Source organism: Mchenga conophoros, linkage group LG16 (assembly GCF_057382185.1).
Source record: "Mchenga conophoros isolate Kocher_MC1m ecotype Shallow Benthic linkage group LG16, M_conophoros_male_GT1.1, whole genome shotgun sequence".
Taxonomy (NCBI): Eukaryota; Metazoa; Chordata; class Actinopteri; order Cichliformes; family Cichlidae; genus Mchenga; species Mchenga conophoros.
In genome coordinates this window covers 20,410,598-20,434,591 of record NC_140541.1, presented here as the reverse complement: position 1 = coordinate 20,434,591, position 23,994 = coordinate 20,410,598, and the positions used below count along the sequence as shown (strand labels likewise).

General features: G+C 39.1%; 1 protein-coding gene across 2 annotated transcripts; it reads right to left on the bottom strand.

The window, feature by feature from the left end:
• Positions 1-14,460: 14,460 nt before the first annotated feature.
• On the bottom strand, positions 14,461-20,962 carry LOC146556673 (nectin-4-like). 2 transcript variants are annotated; one of them, XM_085250122.1, is made up of 8 exons: positions 20,926-20,962; positions 18,877-19,035; positions 17,581-17,922; positions 17,161-17,463; positions 16,124-16,217; positions 15,673-15,827; positions 15,159-15,258; positions 14,461-14,578 (listed from the first exon to the last, which is right to left on the bottom strand). In XM_085250122.1, exons 2-8 carry the CDS (start codon positions 19,013-19,015, stop codon positions 14,461-14,463), a joined length of 1,251 nt encoding a protein of 416 aa, XP_085106248.1. In that variant the 5' UTR covers positions 19,016-19,035; positions 20,926-20,962. The 2 variants fall into 2 exon arrangements, with proteins under 2 accessions (XP_085106248.1, XP_085106249.1); XM_085250123.1 differs by lacking the exon at positions 20,926-20,962 and having other exon boundaries at positions 18,877-19,268.
• Between the last annotated feature and the right edge of the window lie 3,032 nt (positions 20,963-23,994).

Below are 23,994 nucleotides of genomic sequence, written 5' to 3'. Positions count from 1 at the left end.
TTAATTGTAAATGGCACCAAATTGTATTCAAACTGAGCCACACTTATGGAGCTCCACAGTTCTTTTCCTGGTGTTTTGGTTGACATCTCTTGATTTTCCCATTTCAAAGAAACAGGCTCTGTGTTTTGCCTTATATGCATCCACAGGTGTGCCACCAATTTACTCACATGGACTCTACTAACCTATCAGAAGCTTCTTCAGCTCAGAATGGAATTGTCTGGAGTTTCTTATTAATTAACAATAAACTTAGTGTATATGTACTCCTAAATTTGATGAAAGTGATAAAAAACAGAAAGCTCTGTCTCTCTTTATTCTGACATTTAACTAATTCAAAATATATTTCAATATTTATCTAAAACAAAAGTTTACTCTAAATTGATGTTGTACAGTAAAATGTTTTATGTTTTCTCCCTAAAGTGTATGTAAATATCTGGTTACAAATGTGAATATCCTGCTGTGTACTGAAATCCCTCTTGGGCTACGTCCACACGTACACGGGTATTTTTGAAAACGGAGATTTTCCGTTTTCGTTTTAAAAAATAATCCCGTCCACACGTAAAGGCAGAAATGAAAGAAAACGCTGCTATGAACATGCCAAAGCAGCAGGTGGCGCTATATTCCTAACCGTGTAGAAATGTTGGCCAATCAGAAGTCTAGAAGCCTCGGTGGGAAAAAGTAAACAAAGCTGGGGCATAGAAGCAGAACCGAGTGGTATGTGTGGAGGGACAGTAACTGTGTGTATATGTAAGCATTTAAACACAGCAGAGAGTACAATTAACAGTAACAGTATTGTAGAAATTCATTTCACCGAAACAATAACGTGGCGCACACTGTGACGTCAAAAAAGGCGCACATCTTTGACGCTGCGTTTTTCTCGTCCACACGTAAATGCAAAAACGGAGTTTTAGAAAATATCCACCCTGCCCGGAGTTTTTAAAAATCTCCGTTTTCAGTGACCAAAAACGCCGTTTACGTGTGGACGAAAGGTGCAAACGCATAGAAAAATCTGCGTTTTCAAAAATACCCGGGTACGTGTGGACGTAGCCTTGTTTTGCATAGAAATATACTGAACAACATACAAAGCATAATATATAAAATAACATTTACCTGAGTTTTTTCTTTGAAAGAACCCTCTAATGTCCATTCTTATATTTCAGTACATAACTGAAACCGATTTAGTCGGGGAGGGTAAGAACTGAAAATATGAAATAAACACACGTAAGCTAAGACTAAAAGAAAATGGCATTTGTTCGGCTTTTCATTTCGCCATTTGTTGATTCACTTGAAGAGCAAGTAACGTAATATTGGTCAAGTGATCAGTTTCATATCAATCTTTCGTGATGCACCGGTACGAATGATTTGCTTTGGTACCTGGTCAAACTTAAGCTCTCCTTAGTATGGCTGGCTCCGTTTCTCCAACAGTGCACTCACAGGTAGCAGCTGCCCCGCCCCCTCGCTCAGTCGCTTAGTGACTGAGCTCGGATCATACCAATATCAGGGGGGATTCACGCACAGTCGTAAATTCCCACAGTGTGCACTATGTGCTTCGAATATTGTGTGTACTTTTTGTTTTATACAGTTGTCAGCCAGGCATCTAACTATGAAAAAATTACACTCCAAAAGACCCCGGGCTTCTGACAAAACAACCCGGGCTTAAGCCCAATAAGCCACCCCCACGCTCCGCCCCTGCCTCTGAGTGTATCAAATTAACTTTACTTGGCTCTGTCAAGAAACTAAAGTGATTTTGTGTATGTGACAGTAAGCCAGTGGCGTGTCTAGAAAATTTTTGTTGGGGGGGCCAGGTAGGGGCACAGATTTGGAGAAGGGTGGCCGATGTAATTGGCAGATAATGTTAAAAACAATTCTACCAACCGTTAACCATAATTCAATAACCCTACGAACCTAATAACCGAATGCGCTTTTAACTCTTATTAGAATGAGATTTTAACCACTACGGTGCAAAGTTTTTAGATACTGCGTTGATAAAGTACAAGAGATACAATCAGTGCTTTGTCAGTGTTTACTCAGCATTCAAGGACATCAATATTTGCATAGTATTTTTACTGACATGTAGTGCACATATGTTTTGGGCAAAAACATTTTTGAATATTAAAATACGAACATTTTTAACATACAATTGGCAAATTAGCCAATGTCAATGCAAAACCAATGCCTGTTTAAAAAAAAAAAGAAGATAATCTTCTCACAAACTGGTGTTTGATTTTGAAACAGGAAAAAAGTGGGGAAACAAATGAAAAGACTAACATTTGAATAAAACCTGAAAGCAAGTAAATACTTTCTGTGCTGCCTTTTGTTAAACTTTGGTAATATTGAGAACAACACTGGCTGATGATGAAATGCAGTCAGCTGGCATGGTGACACTGCCAGTATTAACCTGCAGGACTGGACTGGGACAAAAAATTGGGCATTTTCACTACAGATTGGCCCACCAGGGCCCTGTTTCAGGAAGCCGGTTTAGTGGAAAAACTGAGTAAGTATACCCTGAGTTAACGAAAACTCTGGGTTTTCGGTTTCACAAAGCGAGTTCAGCTGAAGCCTGAGTGAGTCACTATGACGACACACGCCGTGAAGCTAACCTGCCCCCTAGCAGGTTTACTACAACTAACCCTGACTGTCTCCGCCCCTTTGTCGGAAACCTGACAGTAGGAAGTGTCGGACATGGCGTGCCACTTCCTTGAAGAGCCAGTAGATCGTGAAGCCCAAATTCTCCGCAGAGCTCTCCGCCGGGAGAGAGTGATCAGAGCGCGTTTGGACATTTTATCATTTCCTGATGATTGTCTGTGCGAACGTTACCGTTTCTCAGCACAATCTATAATTTATTTGGATAACATCCTCAGGCCATATATTACGCATGTGACACATCGCGGACATTCTCTCAGTTCTGTACATATTATTTGTATCGCACTTCGGTTTTTTGCAAACGGGAGCTTTCTGTATAATATTGGTGACGCTGAGCACGTTTCCAAGGCTACCGTCTGTCGGGCAGTCAGGAATGTTACAGTTGCACTGAAACGTCTCCTGTACTCGTTTGTGGTGTTCCCCGGTCATAGACCCACAAGATTCATCAAAGAGGGATGCCACAAAATTGCAGGTATCAGGATGACCAAAACTTAATTTATGATGTGGTGATACTTGAACTACTACTTAAATTTTACATTTATTTTCAGGGTTCCCAGGCGTGATTGGCTGTACAGATGGCACTCACATTCCAATCATTGCTCCTTCAGTAAATGAAGGAGACTATGTGAACAGGAAGTCTTTCCACAGCATTAATGTACAGGTACATAGTTCCCTGTAGCATTTCAAACTAACAAATTATTTCATTATAGTAATGGATGCTAATTTGTGTTCTCTGCACTGTGAAGATCATATGTGATGCTGCCAACATTATCACAAATGTGGAAGCCAACTGCTCAGCCTCTGTGAGTGGTGGTGGTGGAGGACCCCACCTGTTTTTCGGGCCTCCGCTTTTTTTCTGTTGGCTATAACGGGCCACATTTGAGCATACAGAGTAAGCAAATATGTACTTGTAATGTGCTCAGATAATTTCAATAAGTGCTTACAGACAGAAAATTAATGTAGCCTCTAACTGCAATTGATTTACATCGGACAAACAGACCAAGCACTATGGCTCATAATACAATTACACCTTACCTGTTTGGACTATATTTTTATATTTCATTTTTACTTGCTGCCAGGAACGTTTGGGGCCTGTTGGGTTGCACCTGCGCTCACATCACGTCACAAAATAAAATGTATAAAATAACAAATAAAATAACATATGATAAAATAACGTGTTAAATGGGTGAAAATCCCTAGATCAATGTTTAAATTAACACTCACGCATTGACTCTGTCGGCTATGTTTTGCCATGCATGCTCACTTTCTTTTGCAGCTGTGGCTGTGTTACTTTTTTCCGCGGAATTTGCATGTTATCGGCATATGCTGCCATCAGAATTTCGGCCTCAAGCGCTGTGAAATACATTGACCGCGCCTTCTTTCCCTCCGTCTCCATGGTGACTCGCTTAATCTGTGCTCCACTGATCAGGGCTTTATGTATCCTCGTCCGCGCGCTTCACTTGGGGTTAAAGCAACTCCGCGTTGACTGAACTACTTGTTATCAGCCTTTCTGAAACCGAATATTCCGAGTTGGACAGTTCGGGGTTACTCAACCCTGCGTATCGTTTTTCACTCTGAGTTTTCTAAACCGGCTTCCTGAAACAGGGCCCAGGGCCCTGTTTCAGGAAGCCGGTTTAGTGGAAAAACTGAGTAAGTATACCCTGAGTTAACGAAAACTCTGGGTTTTCGGTTTCACAAAGCGAGTTCAGCTGCAGCCTGAGTGAGTCACTATGACGACACACTCCGTGAAGCTAACCTGCCCCCTAGCAGGTTTACTACAACTAACCCTGACTGTCTCCGCCCCTTTGTCGGAAACCTGACAGTAGGAAGTGTCGGACATGGCGTGCCACTTCCTTGAAGAGCCAGTAGATCGTGAAGCCCAAATTCTCCGCAGAGCTCTCCGCCGGGAGAGAGTGATCAGAGCGCGTTTGGACATTTTATCATTTCCTGATGATTTTCTGTGCGAACGTTACCGTTTCTCAGCACAATCTATAATTTATTTGGATAACATCCTCAGGCCATATATTACGCATGTGACACATCGCGGACATCCTCTCAGTTCATTGCATATTATTTGTATTGCACTTCGGTTTCTTGCAAACGGGAGCTTTCTGTATAATATTGGTGACGCTGAGCACGTTTCCAAGGCTACCGTCTGTCGGGCAGTCAGGAATGTTACAGTTGCACTGAAACGTCTCCTGTACTCGTCTGTGGTGTTCCCCGGTCACAGACCCACAAGATTTATCAAAGAGGGATGCCACAAAATTGCAGGTAGCAGGATGAACAAAACTTAATGTATGATGTGGTGATACTTGGACTACTACTTAAATTGCACATTTATTTTCAGGGTTCCCAGGCGTGATTGGCTGTACAGATGGCACTCACATTCCAATCATTGCTCCTTCAGTAAATGAAGGAGACTATGTGAACAGGAAGTCTTTCCACAGCATTAATGTACAGGTACATAGTTCCCTGTAGCATGTCAAACTAACAAATTATTTCATTATAGTAATGGATGCTAATTTGTGTTCTCTGCACTGTGAAGATCATATGTGATGCTGCCAACATTATCACAAATGTGGAAGCCAAGTGGCCAGGCTCTGTCCATGACTCACAAATATTCCGTGAATGTACACTGAGCACAAAATTTGGACATGGTGAGTTGAGAATACTTTAAAATATATAAAGACCAATTGCTTCAGGGACATTTGAACTGAAGTGTACCCTTCTGTCTTAGGAGAGTTCACTGGCTACTTGCTTGGTGATAGGGGGTATCCATGTTTACCCTATTTGCTTACCCCTTACCCTGACCCTGAACCGGGCCCACAGCAGCGATATAATCTGGCTAATTGCAGGACAAGAGCCAGAATTGAAATGACTATCGGAATGCTTAAGGCCCGGTTCCAGTGCCTGCAAAGACTCAGGGTCACCCCAGAAAGGGCATGTGACATTATTGTGGCATGTGTGATTCTTCACAACATTGCCACAATTAGAGGAGAACACTGTCCTTCTGAACCAAACAGCAGTGATCCAAACCATGAACATCCTGACCCTCCCACGGACATACAAGATGGAAGAGCAGTCAGAGACACCATATGTCACAATCATTTCTTTTGACCCATCACCTCAACATGTTGAAAGAAGAATAAACAGATTTTTTGTTCAACTGGCTTTATTGGTCGCCTGTGTTTCCTGTACACAAAGTATTAAAAGATGTAAACCTCATAAAGTGTCTCTGTTGCTTCCTCCTCTGTAACAGCTGTCAATGTTTCTTCATTATTTTCCTGTAGTAAAGAAATAGACAACATTGCTGTTCTACTGTAAACTCATATAATCTGTGGAGTATTACTCACAACTGCATGTTGGTCTGGCTCAACAGGAGGCTGCACCAGATGCAGTACACCATCACCATCAACTGATAGAATATGAGGTTTATACAGGTCACTTATAACTTACAAGGGACCAAATGGCAATTAACAAACATACCAAGCACCTTACACTTCATTGTCATTATGCTCTCAAAGACAACCAAGGCTGAGGGAAGGCAAAATCAGTCGGAAAATAACTTCACTACAAAATAATTCATTATGGTAAAGAGTTTATCAAATGAATGAGCAGCACTGCAAAGGTGACTGTGAAGAAAGGATGTATGCACATCATGTATTATTTTGAATTTACCCCTTATGTAGGCACTTGTGTCTTGCGGGGTTATTGCCTCAGAGGATGTCCCCGCAGAGATGCCTTCGGCCACAGGGCGCCCACTGTTTTGGCTGAGGGCCAACTGCTCAGCCTCTGTGAGTGGTGGTGGTGGAGGACCCCCACCTGTTTTTCGGGCCTCCGCTTTTTTTCTGTTGGCTATAACGGGCCACATTTGAGCATACAGAGTAAGCAAATATGTACTTGTAATGTGCTCAGATAATTTCAATAAGTGCTTACAGACAGAAAATTAATGTAGCCTCTAACTGCAATTGATTTACATCGGACAAACAGACCAAGCACTATGGCTCATAATACAATTACACCTTACCTGTTTGGACTATATTTTTATATTTCATTTTTACTTGCTGCCAGGCACGTTTGGGGCCTGTTGGGTTGCACCTGCGCTCACATCACATCACAAAATAAAATGTATAAAATAACAAATAAAATAACATATGATAAAATAACGTGTTAAATGGGTGGAAATCCCTCGATCAATGTTTAAATTAACACTCACGCATTGACTCTGTCGGCTATGTTTTGCCATGCATGCTTTTGCAGCTGTGGCTATGTTACTTTTTTCCGCGGAATTTGCATGTTATCGGCATATGCTGCCATCAGAATTTCGGCCTCAAGCGCTGTGAAATACATTGACCGCGCCTTCTTTCCCTCCGTCTCCATGGTGACTCGCTTAATCTGTGCTCCGCTTATCAGGGCTTTATGTATCCTCGTCCGCGCGCTTCACTTGGGGTTAAAGCAACTCCGCGTTGACTGAACTAATTGTTATCAGCCTTTCTGAAACGGAATATTCCGAGTTGGACAGTTCGGGGTTACTCAACCGTGAGTGTCGTTTTTCACTCTGAGTTTTCCAAACCGGCTTCCTGAAACAGGGCCCAGGTATTAAAGCCATAAAGCCTTTGAATGAAAACAAATGCTGTTGTGACAGTGATGTACGCTGTCTTTTTGGTATATGTATGATTTCTATACATTTTACGTCAGATAAAAACTTTGTTCGCAAGATTCAGATAATTATTTAATAAAAGCTAGGTATTTTAAATGAGAATAAAAAAGAAAAGTATTTCTTTGTGCCCTCCTCTCCCTGTTAATGCCCTACCTGGCCCCCTGGAAACACTTTGCTAGACCCGCCCCTGCATAGTTACCAGCTGTCAGCTACATAAAAAAAGGATCCTGGTGTTATTTGTCTCTCAGAAACAGTTCATCACTTCCCTTCAACTCATTCCTGTCACCTAAAAGGTAAACCTGTTTCTCCATCACAGCTCTGATAATTCAGATAATTCATGTTTTCCCTCTCACCACATATCCAAACCGACATCATGACATCATGACATCATGACCAGCAGCTTTACAGCTGTGGCTCCAGAAAACATCAGCTGATACTAGAAAGTAATATTAAATAAATTCTAACAACAGCTGATCAAGCTTAAACGTGCTGCTGTTGTTTAGCGCGACATCCGCTGGTTTCCTGTTTCTGGCGCAAAGTGGGCGATAAACAAACAAGAGAGACGATCAGCTGATCATTGATCAGTTTCATGATTGAAGTAGCAATAGAAGAGGGGGGGGGGGGGGAGATAAGAGAAGAGGCAGCTGTAAAGACAGAATAACTCCAGCTTTGTGTCTTTTTCCATTCTAGCTAAAGTACGGGACAAACTGCGTCTCTTCTCAGCTCAATACGAAACGCGTAATATTTTCTCTGAATGAGGGACCATTCCATTTTTTAAGGAGCTGTTGGCAACTCTACTAACTAACCTTATGAATAAAAATAAAGTTCACTATCAGTAACATCATAGCAACCGAACAGCTATATAAACTCGTCATGCTAGCTCACGCAGTATGAGGTATTGTAACTGACTGTAAAAAGTCAGCACAACGAAAATAAACTGCACCTAAACTTGGTTTATATCTGACCCAGATAGACTGCAGGTCATAACTTCTTACCTGAAGTTCAGTTCACCTGACATTCGGACCGGCGGCCGCCTGGGGTCTCTCCTCCTGCCTCACCTTCCCTCATCCACCTGTTGCCTCTGTGGAAGCTCCGCCATAGCCACCACCAAACAACTGAGTTATTTTTACACATCGGCCAGCATCTGGCCAATCCACCACCTCTCATTGTTCATGCCGTTACAAAAAAAAAAAAGAAAAAAAAGGTCATCAGCCCACCATGCAAACGTCCGATGGCTAGTCCAGCTATGTTAACTTGTTCATCTTTCCCCGAAAAAATATTTTCTGCGGTGCCGTCTTTCGTGCTTGGCTCTCCTACCTTTGCTAACATGATGCGCATAGTGCAGAAGCCGGTGCTGCATTCACTTACCCTCGGATATCTGAGCTTCACTGTGAAACCATAATCGTACATTTGATATTTCATTAAATTTTATTGTTTTAGCTTCGGGGTGGCACCTGGGGTGGCCAGTCTGCAGTAAGCATTTGTTAAAGTGTATCTAATTTAAACTTTTGTAGTCAAATATTTCGCAGCTAAAGATTGCACCAAATCAACTGCTTTCCACCTAAAAGTGATGAATCAAGCAAAATCCAGAGCACACAGTGTCCTTTAAATACTGCAACAGCAGCCAGGAGTCATCTGTACATGTAAATGCCAACTTTGAGCATCAGTTGAATTAGAGTAGCTGCATTTCCTCCTGCAGGAGCTTGATACATACAGATCCTGTAGCTTGGACAGATTAGTACAACATTACAGCCACTATGTGGAGCTCTTTCTCTATTTTCTATATTTGATGGTCTTTCCCTTTTAGGTGAAAAGGGAAAGACCATCTTTAAATCTAGGAGGGTATCTAAGGGTACATCTTTCACCATCTTACAATGCTGTGATTGCAACCATTCACCATCTCTCTGTGAATGGGACTCATGGCCATTGAGCAGTGGTCTTTGATTAGTGGTTGTTGATAAATGGTCATGAGAATTTGCATATTAATAATGAAGGAATTGACCTCCCAGCCCATTGTTCCTTCAGTGTTGCTAGTTTCAGTCATTATGCAAATGTACTGTTTATTGGGGAAACCTGCAGTCAGCTGAGACTGAAGAAGTCGGTGATGAAACGTTTCTCCCACTGAAAACGCTACGTCCAGAAGAACAGAATCAACTTTTGGGGGTATCTGACCTTACATGGCCCCTCTATATGCTTTATTCTCATTAACATTATCAAAATCATATTGTTGTCTGCGGATATCTCAAATAGGAAATTTACCACTTTTTTCCAGTCACGTGTTATTACTTCTTAAGCTAAATTAGTTATCGCCACCACCCTTGCCTGTGGGAGCTCCATCTGGGGCCTCCATCTGTTTTATCCCGACCTTCTTTGCTGAGCCTTTCCTTAACTGTGTTTCTGCCTCAATATTTTCTTCTTCCTTGGATTTTCTCTGTTGTTGCTGTTGCTTTTTTGTTTTTCTACAATTTGTTTCAGCTCTCACACATTTGCAACCATCAGTATAGTAATTTGACTTCTTACAGTCACACTTAAAAAGGTTGACCTAACACGTATTCAATTTAGGCATAACATATGTTAAACTATCACCATCTGCTGGCTACTATAATTTTCAAGTCAAGGTTCAAATCCTGAACAAAGAGGAGAGACAGAACAGAGGAGAGGCATATACAGAAAAGAAACATAAATGTAAAGTATGTTAAATCCAGGTTTGATGTTTTAGATTATTATTTGAAAAATAAAACAAAATGTCTCAAGTAATAATCTGTTTGAAAAGCACATCATACACTTTCTGAAAAACAAAAGATACATTGTCCAGATACATGTACTATAGGCTGAGTCGATTTTAATCAGTTTAAATGCCTGTTTCTGTCAAAGTAATTTAATTATGGTGGGCATGTTGTCCTTGTGTCATTGAGATAATGTGTTTAAGAGGAATCATCATGTTGTCCCTGCAGTTCAAAGACTCCCTCTGGCTACAGTCTGTGAGGAGAAAGAGTCAGGAAGTCAGTGAGTGCCTGAAGGACTAGGATCCACGTGAGGATGGCATAAACAGCATCATAGACTGCATCACTGAGATCACTGCCTATGTAAATATATGAACCATAATTCCAACAACAAGCCCTGGATCACCACTGACCTGAATACTAAATGAAAGGAGGGTCGTCAACTGCTCATAATTACCTATAATTTCCTTATTGATTCATAAAGTATTCTGATTCTTATAACCCCACCAATCCCATCTTCCTGTCTGAAACCCCTGCTTGTATACGTTTGTGACCACTGGTCAGTTCGGGAGATGGCATGAGCTACTAGCTGATGCAGTGTGCTCGCTGTCACCTGGATGATATTTTGGTGGTATTGTGAGAAAGCAACCAAACTCCATCATGGTGAATCCTTCTCTCCCACTTCATCCCACTCTACTGAGACAACAGAGCTCTTTCTCCCTCAGACAGGTGAATACACTGATAATATTCCATTGTGTAGTTTTCTATCCAGGTGTGCTTTTAATGCACTGGGAGTCCATTTGGGAATCCATTGTCTGTCAGGTTCTTTTCAGATGTAATTTCATGGTGGATCTAAAACTGATGGTGCTTTTCTTTGTTCATAACTCCATTAATTTTGACATGATCGCCAACACGACTGACTGATATGCAGCTCCATACCATGACAGAACCTCCACCATGTTTTACAGATGCCAGAAAATTCCACATTGGATTTCTTCTCTCCACAAGACCAAAACGTCCAACTGGAATTCAATATCAAGGATCACAGATGGGGTTTACACACCTGAATGTATATACACATGTATACTGAGGGAGAGGAACGTACTGATTTTATGCATGATTATTTACTTTTGAAGAAAAATGATAACAAAAAGTATTTCAGCAGTGTAACATGTTATAAAAGCAATTACAAAACAAAGTTTCATTTTAAGCAAACAATAAAAAACACAAGATATAAAGCAAGCACACCAAATGATTTATAATTGGTCAAGAATACAGATCAAACAACACACTTTAGTGATTGAATGCTTAAAAAAAGCTGCCACACAAAAACCTAAATAAATTGAAAAGTACAACCATCTGAGACACAGGTGTATGATATATGATTTGATATGATGTATAGCTTTCCAAAAGCAGGGAACCCTGACTGTGTAATGCTTTAACAAAGTAATTCTCCAGCTTTCTCTGAAATGTCAGCCAATTATTCCCTACAGTAGTCGCACCACCAGCTCCACAGTTTGAGAAGACTGTTTTAATGTGTAGTGTAAGGACATGTTGTCAAATGGCTCTCACAAATATCCCCTGTGTACATGTGTAAATGAGAGAAAAGACAAGGCACAGTTTATTCATTAATGCTGACTCTTTCAATAAACAAGTTTAGAGATTTAAAGTTTAGAGTTAAAAAACGCGTACTAGTGTAACTATTGCTATAAAGGATTAAGATGAATTTAGCTAAATGTAACCTACACAATTAAAATACAAACATATCTTCATTTGACACACAAACTTGGCAGCAAATAGTTGATTGGTTAACTAACTGGTCAAAATACTCCATCAGCCTTTTTACGTCTGGGGGTAAAAATTATTGGCCAAAGTTTAAACACACATGCTGTGAAATTTTAGCTTCATATACCGAATACAGTTTTGTGAAAAATGGTGTATCGACCTACTATCAAGCCACTTCTTTTCTTAAACTGGTCAAGGAAAAGTCAGATTAGCAGCTGAGAGTGCATTTTGAAGGTTGACATTGTTTTTCACAGTATTTCACTGCTTTTCTGTAGTGCATGTAATACAGAACTTAAATTTGACCTTAGAAACTGCCCATGTCACATATTCTGTTTTTGCTGACTTTGCCTCCTGTCGTTAGCTTGTATACTCATAATAAAAGTCGGCACAAAACAGATGATCAAAGAGTTTCACTGACATTACTTGAAAAGTTTGTGTGCCAACAGAAGTTAAACATGCCTTTAACCATTTTGGAAAGTGAAGCAGCTTACAGCAAACACTGTAGAGCGAGTCTGGCTCTCTGGAAACAGAGATCCAAGTGATAGCTCCTGGGAAAATACAGGCATCATAAGCTTTGCAGAAATACGTAAGCCAATGTCGAACAGAATTATCAGTTACAGTCAGTTTCCGTCTTTATGATGACACACTTTTCATAACAGTGAAGTAAAAACAGCTCTTTATCAGTCAGCACACTTATTAGACCCGTCTATGTTTTAAATAAGTCAGCTCGGCTGAACGGATGGAGTTAAAGGTCTGAACCAGAACAACAAAAGATAAGAAATTAAGAGAGTGCATTTGCATTTGTGTAACTTAGCATTTGTTACTTAATGCACTATGTAGTCTTGTATTCATATAATATTAAATTTTAAATTTACCATTTTTAGTATTTTATCATTACCTAAAAATGAGTATTTAATCATACTCCCATAAGTTTATAAGAAATTGGTTCATATACTTGGGCTTTCTGTTCAAGTTTCTTATTAACCGTTGATCAGCACATTCATTTAAGTAAATACATGAATGAAGATTAAGATTTTTTTTTTTTACTTGCATGTGTAAGTTTTGTTTTATTAGAGCAAAACTTGTACATTCATGGCAAGTACAGACAAGTGCAGGCCTGTTTTATTATAGTTTTATGTAGTAGTTTTACTGGAGGGGAGTAAGTGTGTGCACCATCATCATGCACAAGAGAAATTTAGCACCATTCACAGTGTGCAGTGAAGCTATTCTCTGTGTGAGTTTTTGTATTGTACTGGTAATTCATTTAGTGTTTCTGATACAAACACTGTGGGTTTTATAAACTGCAGCTTAATGACTCGTGTTATCAGGAGGAGTAAAGAACATCAGCCAGAGCTTCAATGCAGACACACCTGCTGCAGCTGTGCTAGCATACTGACTGGATACTGTTATGGTGCTTTTATAGGCACAAACAAAAAAGGAAAACATGTAATTCCATATGAATGGTTGATGTGTCCACAATTGGCCAGTATTGTACATTATAACCTTAAATACTTCTATTGTTACCCTTAGGGAAGGGTGTTACTGAAGGCAGGTGGATTTTTCATTCCTGAATTTACAGTAACCACATTACTATAGCTGTCAACAGTTTTCACTGATGATGAAAGCTTTTGACAAGTTGGTGGAAACACAAGAACAGATGGCAAATATAGTTAAAGCTTTTCATGACAATAGAGGACCAGGCAGTTAAAACCACATCCTAACAGTTGTTCCAGTTACATGTGAAGTTGTTTCACAACATGGCCTTTTTAAAAAAGACTAAGCTAACTCTAGAATAATATGTTGGTAGAAACTTCAGTTGAGATATTTTCCATCTTTGGCTTCCACAACTGTCAGAGGGATTGCTGAGGCAGAGAATTCAGAACAATTGTTTAAAAACCTGCATTGAATTTAAAACAAACACGCAAAGACTCTGTGTATCTGCAGATTTTACAAAGAATAGTAATACTTCTGTAATATTCAACACACTATTAAAAAAAGAAGGGCAGATTTAATAAAATAATAAAAAAAAATATAAACATATCTCCACCATATCAGAGAGTTTTGCATTACATTTTTTTTTCGATCGCTTTGGCCCAGTTCTCAGAGCAGAAAAGTCAGTCTCACTATTCTATTTTTGTCTGTTTTCTTTTGCATATAGTTTAAAGATTATTATTTTGCTTTTCTCAATTTCATCAGTTTTGTAAAATAAATATTAAAATCCTTCGGATTTCACTTTTGTTTCTGAAATATGTGTACACTACATTAGGTCTACATTTTTGCAATACTTCTAAAGTCATTTAAGGTTTTGAGGAAAAAAAACTAAACAATTTGATGACTACGCCTTTAAAGGGTGGTGAAAGGTTTCTATTCATTCATCACAGAGATAAAGTGACTGACTGACTATTCGTTTTTTGAACAATGTAAGAAAGGTTTTGATTGTAGTAGTTCCTTTTGCACAAGAGACTCTGTTATGAAAAATGCTCTGTTTTGAGAATTGCATAAAGAGTGGTTTGAATGACTTTTCTGCTGTGAGAATTGCACAGAAGCAATTGAGAAAAACTGTAAGTTAAGTCATTAGCACCAAAATATTGAGAGACATATTAATTAATTTATATTTAACATAATTAATTTTGACTTTAACATCTCTACAAATTAACCGTTGGTGACCTCGCTCACTTCCTGCAGTTGTTCTTGCTCTCGTCTTTGATCATCTCCTGCACTCCTGGGAGATGGTGGGTCTCTAGGCCCATCACCATGTGATGGAAAACACCTAACGCCAGAGAAAAATAAGACAGTATGCATGGCTTACAGTTAAGCCTGGAAATTTTGCGGCATTAAAAAATGAAACAAAGATGAAATGTCAGACAAAGCAGAACACGAGGAGCTTATCCCCAGAAGTGGATCATCATCCACTGGCTGGAACTACTTTGTATTTGGGACAAATGACATTAACTAAGAACAAATTATAAACAAATGTTGCTGTAGAGTTGTGTTGGCACCACACAGCAACACAACTAACTGAACCACCTGAAAACTCGCCACAAACTAAGATGAATGTACGAAAGCCAAGAAAACCAAAATCATACCTCAATATCAATAAAAGCAAACCTGTACAGTCTGTCAATGTGTCCCAGTGAATGAACACTTTGTCTGCAAATACATTTTAATTTGAGGATTATAGTGAAATGTAAGAGAGAAACCAGTGCCCTGTTGAATCGTTAGTGTTGAACTTTGCGGCAAATGCAATTTGGAATTTTTAAAGAAATAACCAAGCAGTTTACACAGTTTTTCAGTGACCTGTCAAATTGTGTCTGTGTGTGTGTGAGAGAGTGTGTGTGTGTTTGAAGTACCTTTGAAGTTGTCTGGATTTATTAAGGTACCATATTGCAGCAACAACAACATTCAGGAAAAACAAAACACCAACTAGGGCCCAAACAGCAGAGCATGCACCTACAGACACACATGGAAAAAAAGAATATTGTGTGAATGAGGTAATCCTTTCTCTCCTTCATGGTGTTTAGTCTTTTCAGACATTGTTCAAACACCATGCAGCACTTGTACCAAACATTCTAAAACTTTTATGCTCTGAAAGGTTCTGAGACAAATGACCATGAAAAGAACTATTTGCTAGGACATGTTCTTCCAGTGATGGAGCTGACTTTAATATCATTTTTGCTCTGTGTGGAGCTTCAGTCATCCATTCATTAACACTACGTTTTATGCCGGAGATGTCTTAAACCAACCACCTCTTTAAGCTGGCTGGTTTTCAGAAAAACATTAGAATGAAGCAACACCAGCAAAGGCTCAAATTAAAATTCAGAAAGATTTGGACAAACTGCACAGCTAAATCCAAGCTGCCCTCACCTGATGCCACATGCACATAGAGCTGACCATGTTTAGTTCCATATGCATTAGATGCTTCACACTGATAGAGGCCATTTAGATCAGAGGTCAGGCTCAGCAGTTGTAGCTCTGCACCGTCGACTTTGATAGAAGACTGCAGCAGAGTCTGGCCAGATCTGGAAAAACATGAACAAGGCTCAACATGAACTCTCTCTCTCTCTCTCTATATATATATATATATATATATATATATGTGTGTATATATACATATATGCATATGTATATATATGTATATATGTATATATGTATATACACACATATGTATATGTGTGTATATATACATATATGCATATGTATATATATGTATATATATATATATATATATATATATATATAGTATGCACACACACACACGCACACACACACACACACACACACACATACGCAGTTTTTCTTCTCTTAATTACTTTACCTACTCCAGATAAAGTTGGCACTTGGGTTGGCTTCTGTCACACACTCAAATGAGTCTTGTGTAATCACTCTAATATTCACTTCTGTGGGAGAGACTGCAAAAAAAAAAGACAGAAAACTGTGTTAATCCTGAATTGAGGACATAATAATAATATCGAAATAATGTTTCACAAATGTTTGGGTCTCATTGCATCAGACAAAACAGTCAATCTTTTCAAGACAAAAACAGTAACAAGGTTGTGACTGGCTAATTTATAATCACCTTGATGATGGAAAAAAGAATATTACATTACATGGAAAATCCACCAGAAACAGGACCCCACAGTTGTACCATATCAATAACAATAATGCACTTCTGAATAAGCCTGCTTTTTACTTTCATTGCAACTTCCATTATTTTTGCTGATGGTGTGACCAGCAAACCTCCTCCTCTGCCATTTCCCATTTATATTCAATGACTTACGACTGGAAAGATAAATTACATTTATCTTAACGTTAAGCATGTCGGTCACAAATAACCTTTATGCTTGACAAACAAATCTGAAACAGCTTTTGCTGTGACTTGGTGTATTATTGACATCAATGGTTTTGATGGTATGGCATGTTATGGTTCCTTGCACGTGTGAATTAGATGGGTTGTTAATGACATTTGATGAGAATTTCATTTCAGTGGCACCTTTAGAAATATGTTAACTTAGAAAAATTGGTGATGTGTTCAATACTTATCTGCTGTGTGTGCGTGTGTGTGTAAATATGGGGACATTGTTGAAGTGACAGTGGTGAAAGAGAGAGTGATATCAATAAGTTTTGGAATTTGATAAATTCGGGACATTTAACAGAGTGTATAGTTTTAGTGAATCATTAGTATGTAGTGTAATGAAAACAAAATTGAGGCATTGTTTGCATGTCAAAAGCTGTTATAGAACTTTGTCATTTGCTAAATTTGTCAATAATTTTCTGTTAAATCTAACAATTCATATTTGCATTTCAAGTTATAAAACTTAATTGTTAAAGATTTTTGTGGTTTGTGGCACTCACAGTAGACCTGTATGGTGAAGGGCAGGGTTTCTTCTTTAGACAGGGAGTCACCACTGATGACACACTGGACCTGGTGACCGTTAATCTCTCTCGTAGGAACACCAAACAGAGAACTGACTGTGGTAGTTGTATCGTTGTCATACTGTGTGGAGTTTGTTGTCGTCCTCACTTTGTCTCCCAAAGCATCGGTGAGCCATCTCACCTCTGCAGGAGGCTTCGATCCAGCAGCCGTGCAGGTAGCAAATAAAACCTCTTCTGTTCCCAAAGTGGGAAGATTGTCCTTCACATTTGTGAAAGGAGGCACTAGGAGAGTTACAGCACTAAAATAAATCAACATGCAAGCAAGATGGTGGAAGTAACTCTGTCTCTGTCTCACGTACAAGAATATTAGAATATTTGAAATAAAGTGTCTTTTCATACCAAGCAAGTTCAGAGGTATCTCAGTCTTCTGATTTCCACTGGGAAACAAGGTGAAGATGCATGTGTAGCTGCCTTCATCCTTCAGGGCAACATTGGATAACTGGAGAGTTCCATTTTTGTTGTTAAAATTCCCGATATATTTAAATCGATCATCACCTCCATTGACAAACTGCACTCCCTCTCTGGGTAGGATAGTGAGGAAATTGTCATTGTGAGGTTTTTCTCTCGTCTTCCTCTGCCAGGTAATCTGTGTCAGGTCGTCATTGGTGTCAATGACATGGCACGGTAAAATAGCGGTACCTCCTTGAACCACTGTCACATTTCCACTAATCACCTGGAGAGCTGTAAAGTGAAATACTGTTAAAGATCAGAAAAAAAGTAAAAAAAAAAAAAAAAAAAAAAAGAGTGTCCAAGAATTTTTGGGCTTCACAATTAATCAAATATGAATCTTGATTTTAGTTTTACACAATGAAATGAATATGGCTGATACTGAAAACGTTTGCACAAACTTTATGCCTGCAAGTGGCAATAACAGCTTTTTCCTACGCATTTCTCGCGCTCACTTTATAGAATTTCGAAAAAACATCGGCGCAAATTATAAGTCTGTATCATAATGCCTGGTGTTTTCGTGTTTGTTGTTTTTTTTTTTGTTTGTTTGTTTTATTTTGCGAGTTGGTTATTAGATGCTGCTCTAGCCAGCCAGAGAATCCCCCGCCGCCCCGGCCGCAAGCAGCATTAACACCTCGCAAACGGAGGGCGCTCTTACTCCCAGCAAATGGGCGATAGAAAACCGATCGGTGCCTATATGCCATTCCCAATATGCGCTGGCATGATGTCGGAGCAGCATGAGTACGAGTAATTTTTTATTTTTATTTTTTTCCCGTGATGCCGCCCCCCATCACGATGCCGACCCGGGCAACCGCCCGTGTTGCCCGTATCAAAAACCGCTACTGGGTAAAGATAATAAAATACACAATTTTTTAAAGCTTTAAGGTCACAGGTCCTGAGCATCTTCTGAGTATGTCTCCATATAATAATAATAATATTAAATAATAATAATAATAATAATAATAATAATAATAATAATAATAATAATAATAATAATAATAATAAATAAACACTGATTTGGACAACACTAATATAATACAAAAACATAATTTCAGTCATCCGCTTCAAAATCCCCACATTCTTCCCTGTCAGATTTTGACAACAATCAGTTAACACCTGCCATTTTATCTCATTTCAGCCCAAGCAAATCCAAGCATAAACAACAAAAAAAGAAAACTTTCGACATACCGTCAGCTTCTCTGGTCAGCAGGAGCGCAGATATTAGCAAAAACACGCGGTTATCGCGGAAAAATAGCGTGGCATGACTTATCGCGGCAGTTGGCCATAAAAACACAAACGAAAGTAGCAGTTCCATCCATTCGCCCATATCTTGCCGTTACCTCGTGGCTGCTCTCAGAGGAAGAAAAAACAGAAAGGACATAATGGACACGGTAAGGCTTTACTTAAGTCACGTAACCTGGATCGGCCCCTGGGACACTTGTGCTGGGTCTTATAATTATGAAAAGGGAATAATTCCCCTTTTCTCATTATTATTTCTGCTTTGGATTGTGAAGACCTATACATTCATTTTTACAGTCAGATCCAAAGTGTAATTACATAAATGACGGCTTATTGGAATAATTGCCGTCATACCAGAAACATACAAAGAGACTGATGGGTGAGACAGGGGCGCGCTGCGTTGTAAAATTATTAAAGTATTTTAATAAAAAGTCGCCTCTAAGAGGGTCAAAATTTTTAAAGTTACAGGGAATACAAATAATATCAGGCTGACCCTGCCACAATCTGACCCCCTGTCCATGAACAAACAGAAGGCTAGTGTTTCAGCTACATGTGTTTTACAACAATAAAATAGACAATTGTTTTAATTGATGCACTCAGAAAGGTGTATTTTTGGTTCCAGCAGACATAACTTTTAGCGACATGCAACAATCAGAGCAAATATTATTTTTATATGACGTCTGAAAACAAACACAGAGCCGTTATCTTGTTGAGAACATGTTAATGTTATATTGAGGGGTAAAGTGTATATGAATCCCACAGGCATGATTCTACTCCTATCAGGCAAAACGTCCTCTTTTTAAATAATAATAATAATAATAATAATCATCACTTGAGAACAATAAACATATAATTTTTATATCATAACCTACAAACTAATCTAATGTAATTTCCTTTCCAGTCACCTTTCTCACTCACTATGTATTAACAGACCTCTCTGCATTGAATCATATCTGTTATTAACCTCTGTCTCTCTTCCACAGCATGTCTTTTATCCTGTCTTCCTTCTCTCACCCCAACGGTTGCAGCAGATGGCCGCCCCTCCCTGAGCCTGGTTCTGCCGGAGGTTTCTTCCTGTTAAAAAGGAGTTTTTCCTTCCCACTGTCGCCAAAGTGCTTGCTCATAGGGGGTCATATGATTGTTGGGTTTTTCTCTGTATCTATGAAGCGCCTTGAGGCAACTTTTGTTGTGATTTGGCGCTATATAAATAAAATTGAATTGAATTGAATTAATGTAAACGATGATTTTTCACTTTTTCACCAAGTTATACATCGCTACTTTCACCTTTAGTTGGTTGGAATGGAGTCGAAGTTAATTGGATCCGCTTTCCCTGCCAGTGCGCCATGGCACGACACTTTTCATCACTTTTTGACAGGAACCAAGACTTAGTATTTGCCAAAAAACATTATTGCCCGTATTTAAACTGTTATAAATGACTTGTTAGCCTATAATCTGTGAAGCATATCTCAAACATATTTCTCATGAATGATATAAAGCCAGTTTGAGCCACAGACAGACGGTAGAAGCTCCAGTCAGTTTTTGGCAAAGTGACTTTTGTATCTCCTTTATTTATCCAGCTGAAAAGTCTCATTGACAGTAAAAAAATGTCTTAAAAAAAGACAGCTCTGGCCAATTGGGCAGCAGACAAATAAATATAATAGTTCTATAAAGATATTGTATGTGGCCAAAACACACTGGATGATTTTATGTAGGCACAATAATCCAGAGTCATAAAGTTATTTGCAAAACTGGCGTTTTCTTTATTTTATATATAACCCCTTTCATAAATTCTGCTGACTATAGTCTATTTACTAATATAGTAAAGACATTACACTTTACCTCGCAGAACAGAATTTAGTGGAGGAGATGAAATTGTTGGAAAGCAGGACATTTGTGGATGTTTTTTTTTTTATCTTTAAAAAAAAAAACTCAGTCTGCATCCTGCACTCAATCGTTACATTTTCTATAAGAAACAATGAAGTGAATTCGAGCCCTCACCTGCTCCCTAACACGAACAAAAATAAGACAGTTTGTGGCCTAACTGGTGCAGACAACTGGGGAACTGAAATATAAAGTAGAAAAGGGGTAGTTTGTTAGTCAGTGAGGAGAAAGCTGTTAAAATAAAGGTTTAAATAATATGTCGTCAAAGTAGCACTTCCCTTTGTGTCTAGGTTGGGTACAACTTCAGGAAATGAAATTGAATAATTTGCTCGGATTATATTTTTGCTTGCAGATGTTATGACATGAATATAATTCCATAGGGCAACAACAGATGAGAAATTAACTTCAATATCGATTAACTGGATATTATAAACTTAAATACTTCCATCGTTACCCAGAAGGAAGGACTGTAGGGAGCAAAATTAGTATTTTTATTATTTTTACTTATATTTATCACCATGGTATGTGCATCACTGAATAACACATCACAGTAAAGAGCTCAACTTAGCTTCCCAGACTTTCTTCTAATAAGCAGATGTGGAAACAAGCAATTATAAAAATTACAATGACTACATGCTTACTACTGCTGCAAGCACTTTCAACTGCTGTTGAAAGCAGTTTAAACTGTTGGTGGAAACACAAGTACAGATTTCAAACCGTACCTACACCTGTTCTTCAGGTCTGTCGGTGGAGCCGTTTATCCTTTTTTTCCACAGCTGTCAGATTGCTGAGGCAGACAATTCAGAAGATTTGTTTAAATTTACATTTAATTTCAAATCTTTAAAGATGTTTTATATAAAATAATTTAGTATTCAACACACAATGAAAAAGATCAGTTTTATTCCTGAGCTGCTTATTTTATTTAAGAGCAATGTTTTTAAAAGTTTTTGTAAAACTAAACATATCTTCAGTATTTTCATAACAGACAGTTTTACATTAAATAAATTAATTAGTACAAGAATATTTTGAGACATATTTAACTTTGAGTGAAACAAAAGAGAACTAGGACCAGGGGCCCGTTCTACGTACCTCGCTTACTACATCCAAGATCAAATCATCGTGCCAACTTTGAGCTCGCTATTCCGGTTCTCCGAACACACCTGTTGTTGACGATTAGTACAGCTGGATGAAGTAATGTGAGATCACTGGGTGGCTTAAAAGGGGCTACGCATCGATAGTAGAAACATTGATCGGCAACCCTTTGATTGGTTGGCGAAAATGTCGAAGGAGCGCGCTCAGTATTTTTCGGCAGCAGAGCAAGAACTCTTGATTGAGGGATTTCAGGAGTATCGCTGTTGCTTTCGTATAAATGAAGCGGACATACCTGAGTGGCCGCGATCTAATCCTGTTTACATAAAGTAAACCTGCTCCCTGCTATGACAGCAAGTCCCTGATGAGCTTCGGAGAACCGAACGATCCAAGATCACGCGAAATCGTCAACAATCAAATCCAGCTAACTTACTTAGCGAGGTACGAAGAACGGACCCCTGCTGTTGTTGTTGTTGTTGTTGTTGTCCATGCTCTTGTTGCTCATAATTTGCTGTTCAAAAAAATAAAATATAAAAGAATGACACAGTATGTACAGTTAGGCCTTCACAATTTACTCACAATTATGTAACAGTACAATAACATTTTTGTTAATAAAATCAATGAATAATTGTCATGAATGATTCCATCCATTCGCTTCCGCTTATCCTTTTCAGAGTCGCGGGGGGTGCTGGAGCCTATCCCAGCTGTCATAGGGCGAGAGGTGGGGTACACCCTGGACAGGTCGCCAGTCTGTCGCAGGGCCAACACACAGGGACAGACAACCATTCGCACTCACATTCACTCACACATTCAAACCTAGTGGCAATTTGGATTATCCAATTAACCTATCCCCACAAGCTGCATGTCTTTGGACAGTGGGAGGAAGCCGCAGTACCCGGAGAGAACCCACGCAAACACGGGGAGAACATGCAAACTCCACACAGAAAGACCCCGGCCTGATGATGGAATTGAACTCAGGACCTTCTTGCTGTGCGGCGTCATGAATGATTATTATCTCAAAATAAATCAAAATAACTGATTATCATGTTGGCCATGATCATGTAGAAACACTGACCCCAGTATATGAAATTGAATTTTGTTAGTAGAATTAAATGTTGAGCTATTCCAAATGTTTTATACGTTCAGTTTTTTTAAACAAAATTTTGATGCTGGAAAATTTTGTTTGATCTGTACATAGAATATCCCTTTTATTTCTCCTTCCTGGATGAAGTCAAGTCTATTGTAATCAAATCAAATCAAATCACTTTTATTGTCACATCACATGTGCAGGTACATTGGTACAGCACATGTGAGTGAAATTCTTGTGTGCGAGCTTCACAAGCAACAGAGTTGTGCAAAATACAATAATGTAAACAAGCAAAATACAAGAATGGCTACATCTGAAACTAATAAATATATGTACAATATATAATAGTATATGCATTTCTGGATGTGTATACTAAATATTTTTCTACGTGTGTGTGTGTGTGTGTGTGTGTGTGTGTATATACACATATTTTACAAATTAAATAGAGTAAACAATAAATAAAATATATAAAAATATACAGAGTTGAATATGTGCAAAACAAGTGGCATTTATATACAGTATGGAGTGCATAATGTTGAAGTTCCAGTAGTGAAGCTGAGGTGTCTATGACGTGTTCAGCAGTCTGATGGCCTGATGGAAGAAGCTGTCTCTCAGTCTGCTGGTACGGGACCGGATGCTGCAGAACCTCCTTCCTGATGGAAGCAGTCTGAACAGTTTATGGCTGGGGTGACTGGAGTCCTTGATGATCCTCCCCGCTTTCCTCAGGCACCGCTTCCTGTAGATGTCTTGGAGGGAGGGAAGCTCACCTCCAATTATCCGTTCAGAGCACCGCACTACTCGCTGGAGAGCTTTGCAGTTGTAGGCGGTGCTGTTGCCATACCAGGTGGTGATGCATCCAGTGAGGATGCTCTCAATGGCACAGTGATAGAAGGTCCTGAGGATGCGGGGGCTCATGCCGAATCTTTTCAGTCTCCTGAGAAAGAGGAGGCGCTGCTGCGCCTTCTTCACTGTTTTGTTTGTGTGTACTGACCACGTAAGATCCTCAGCCA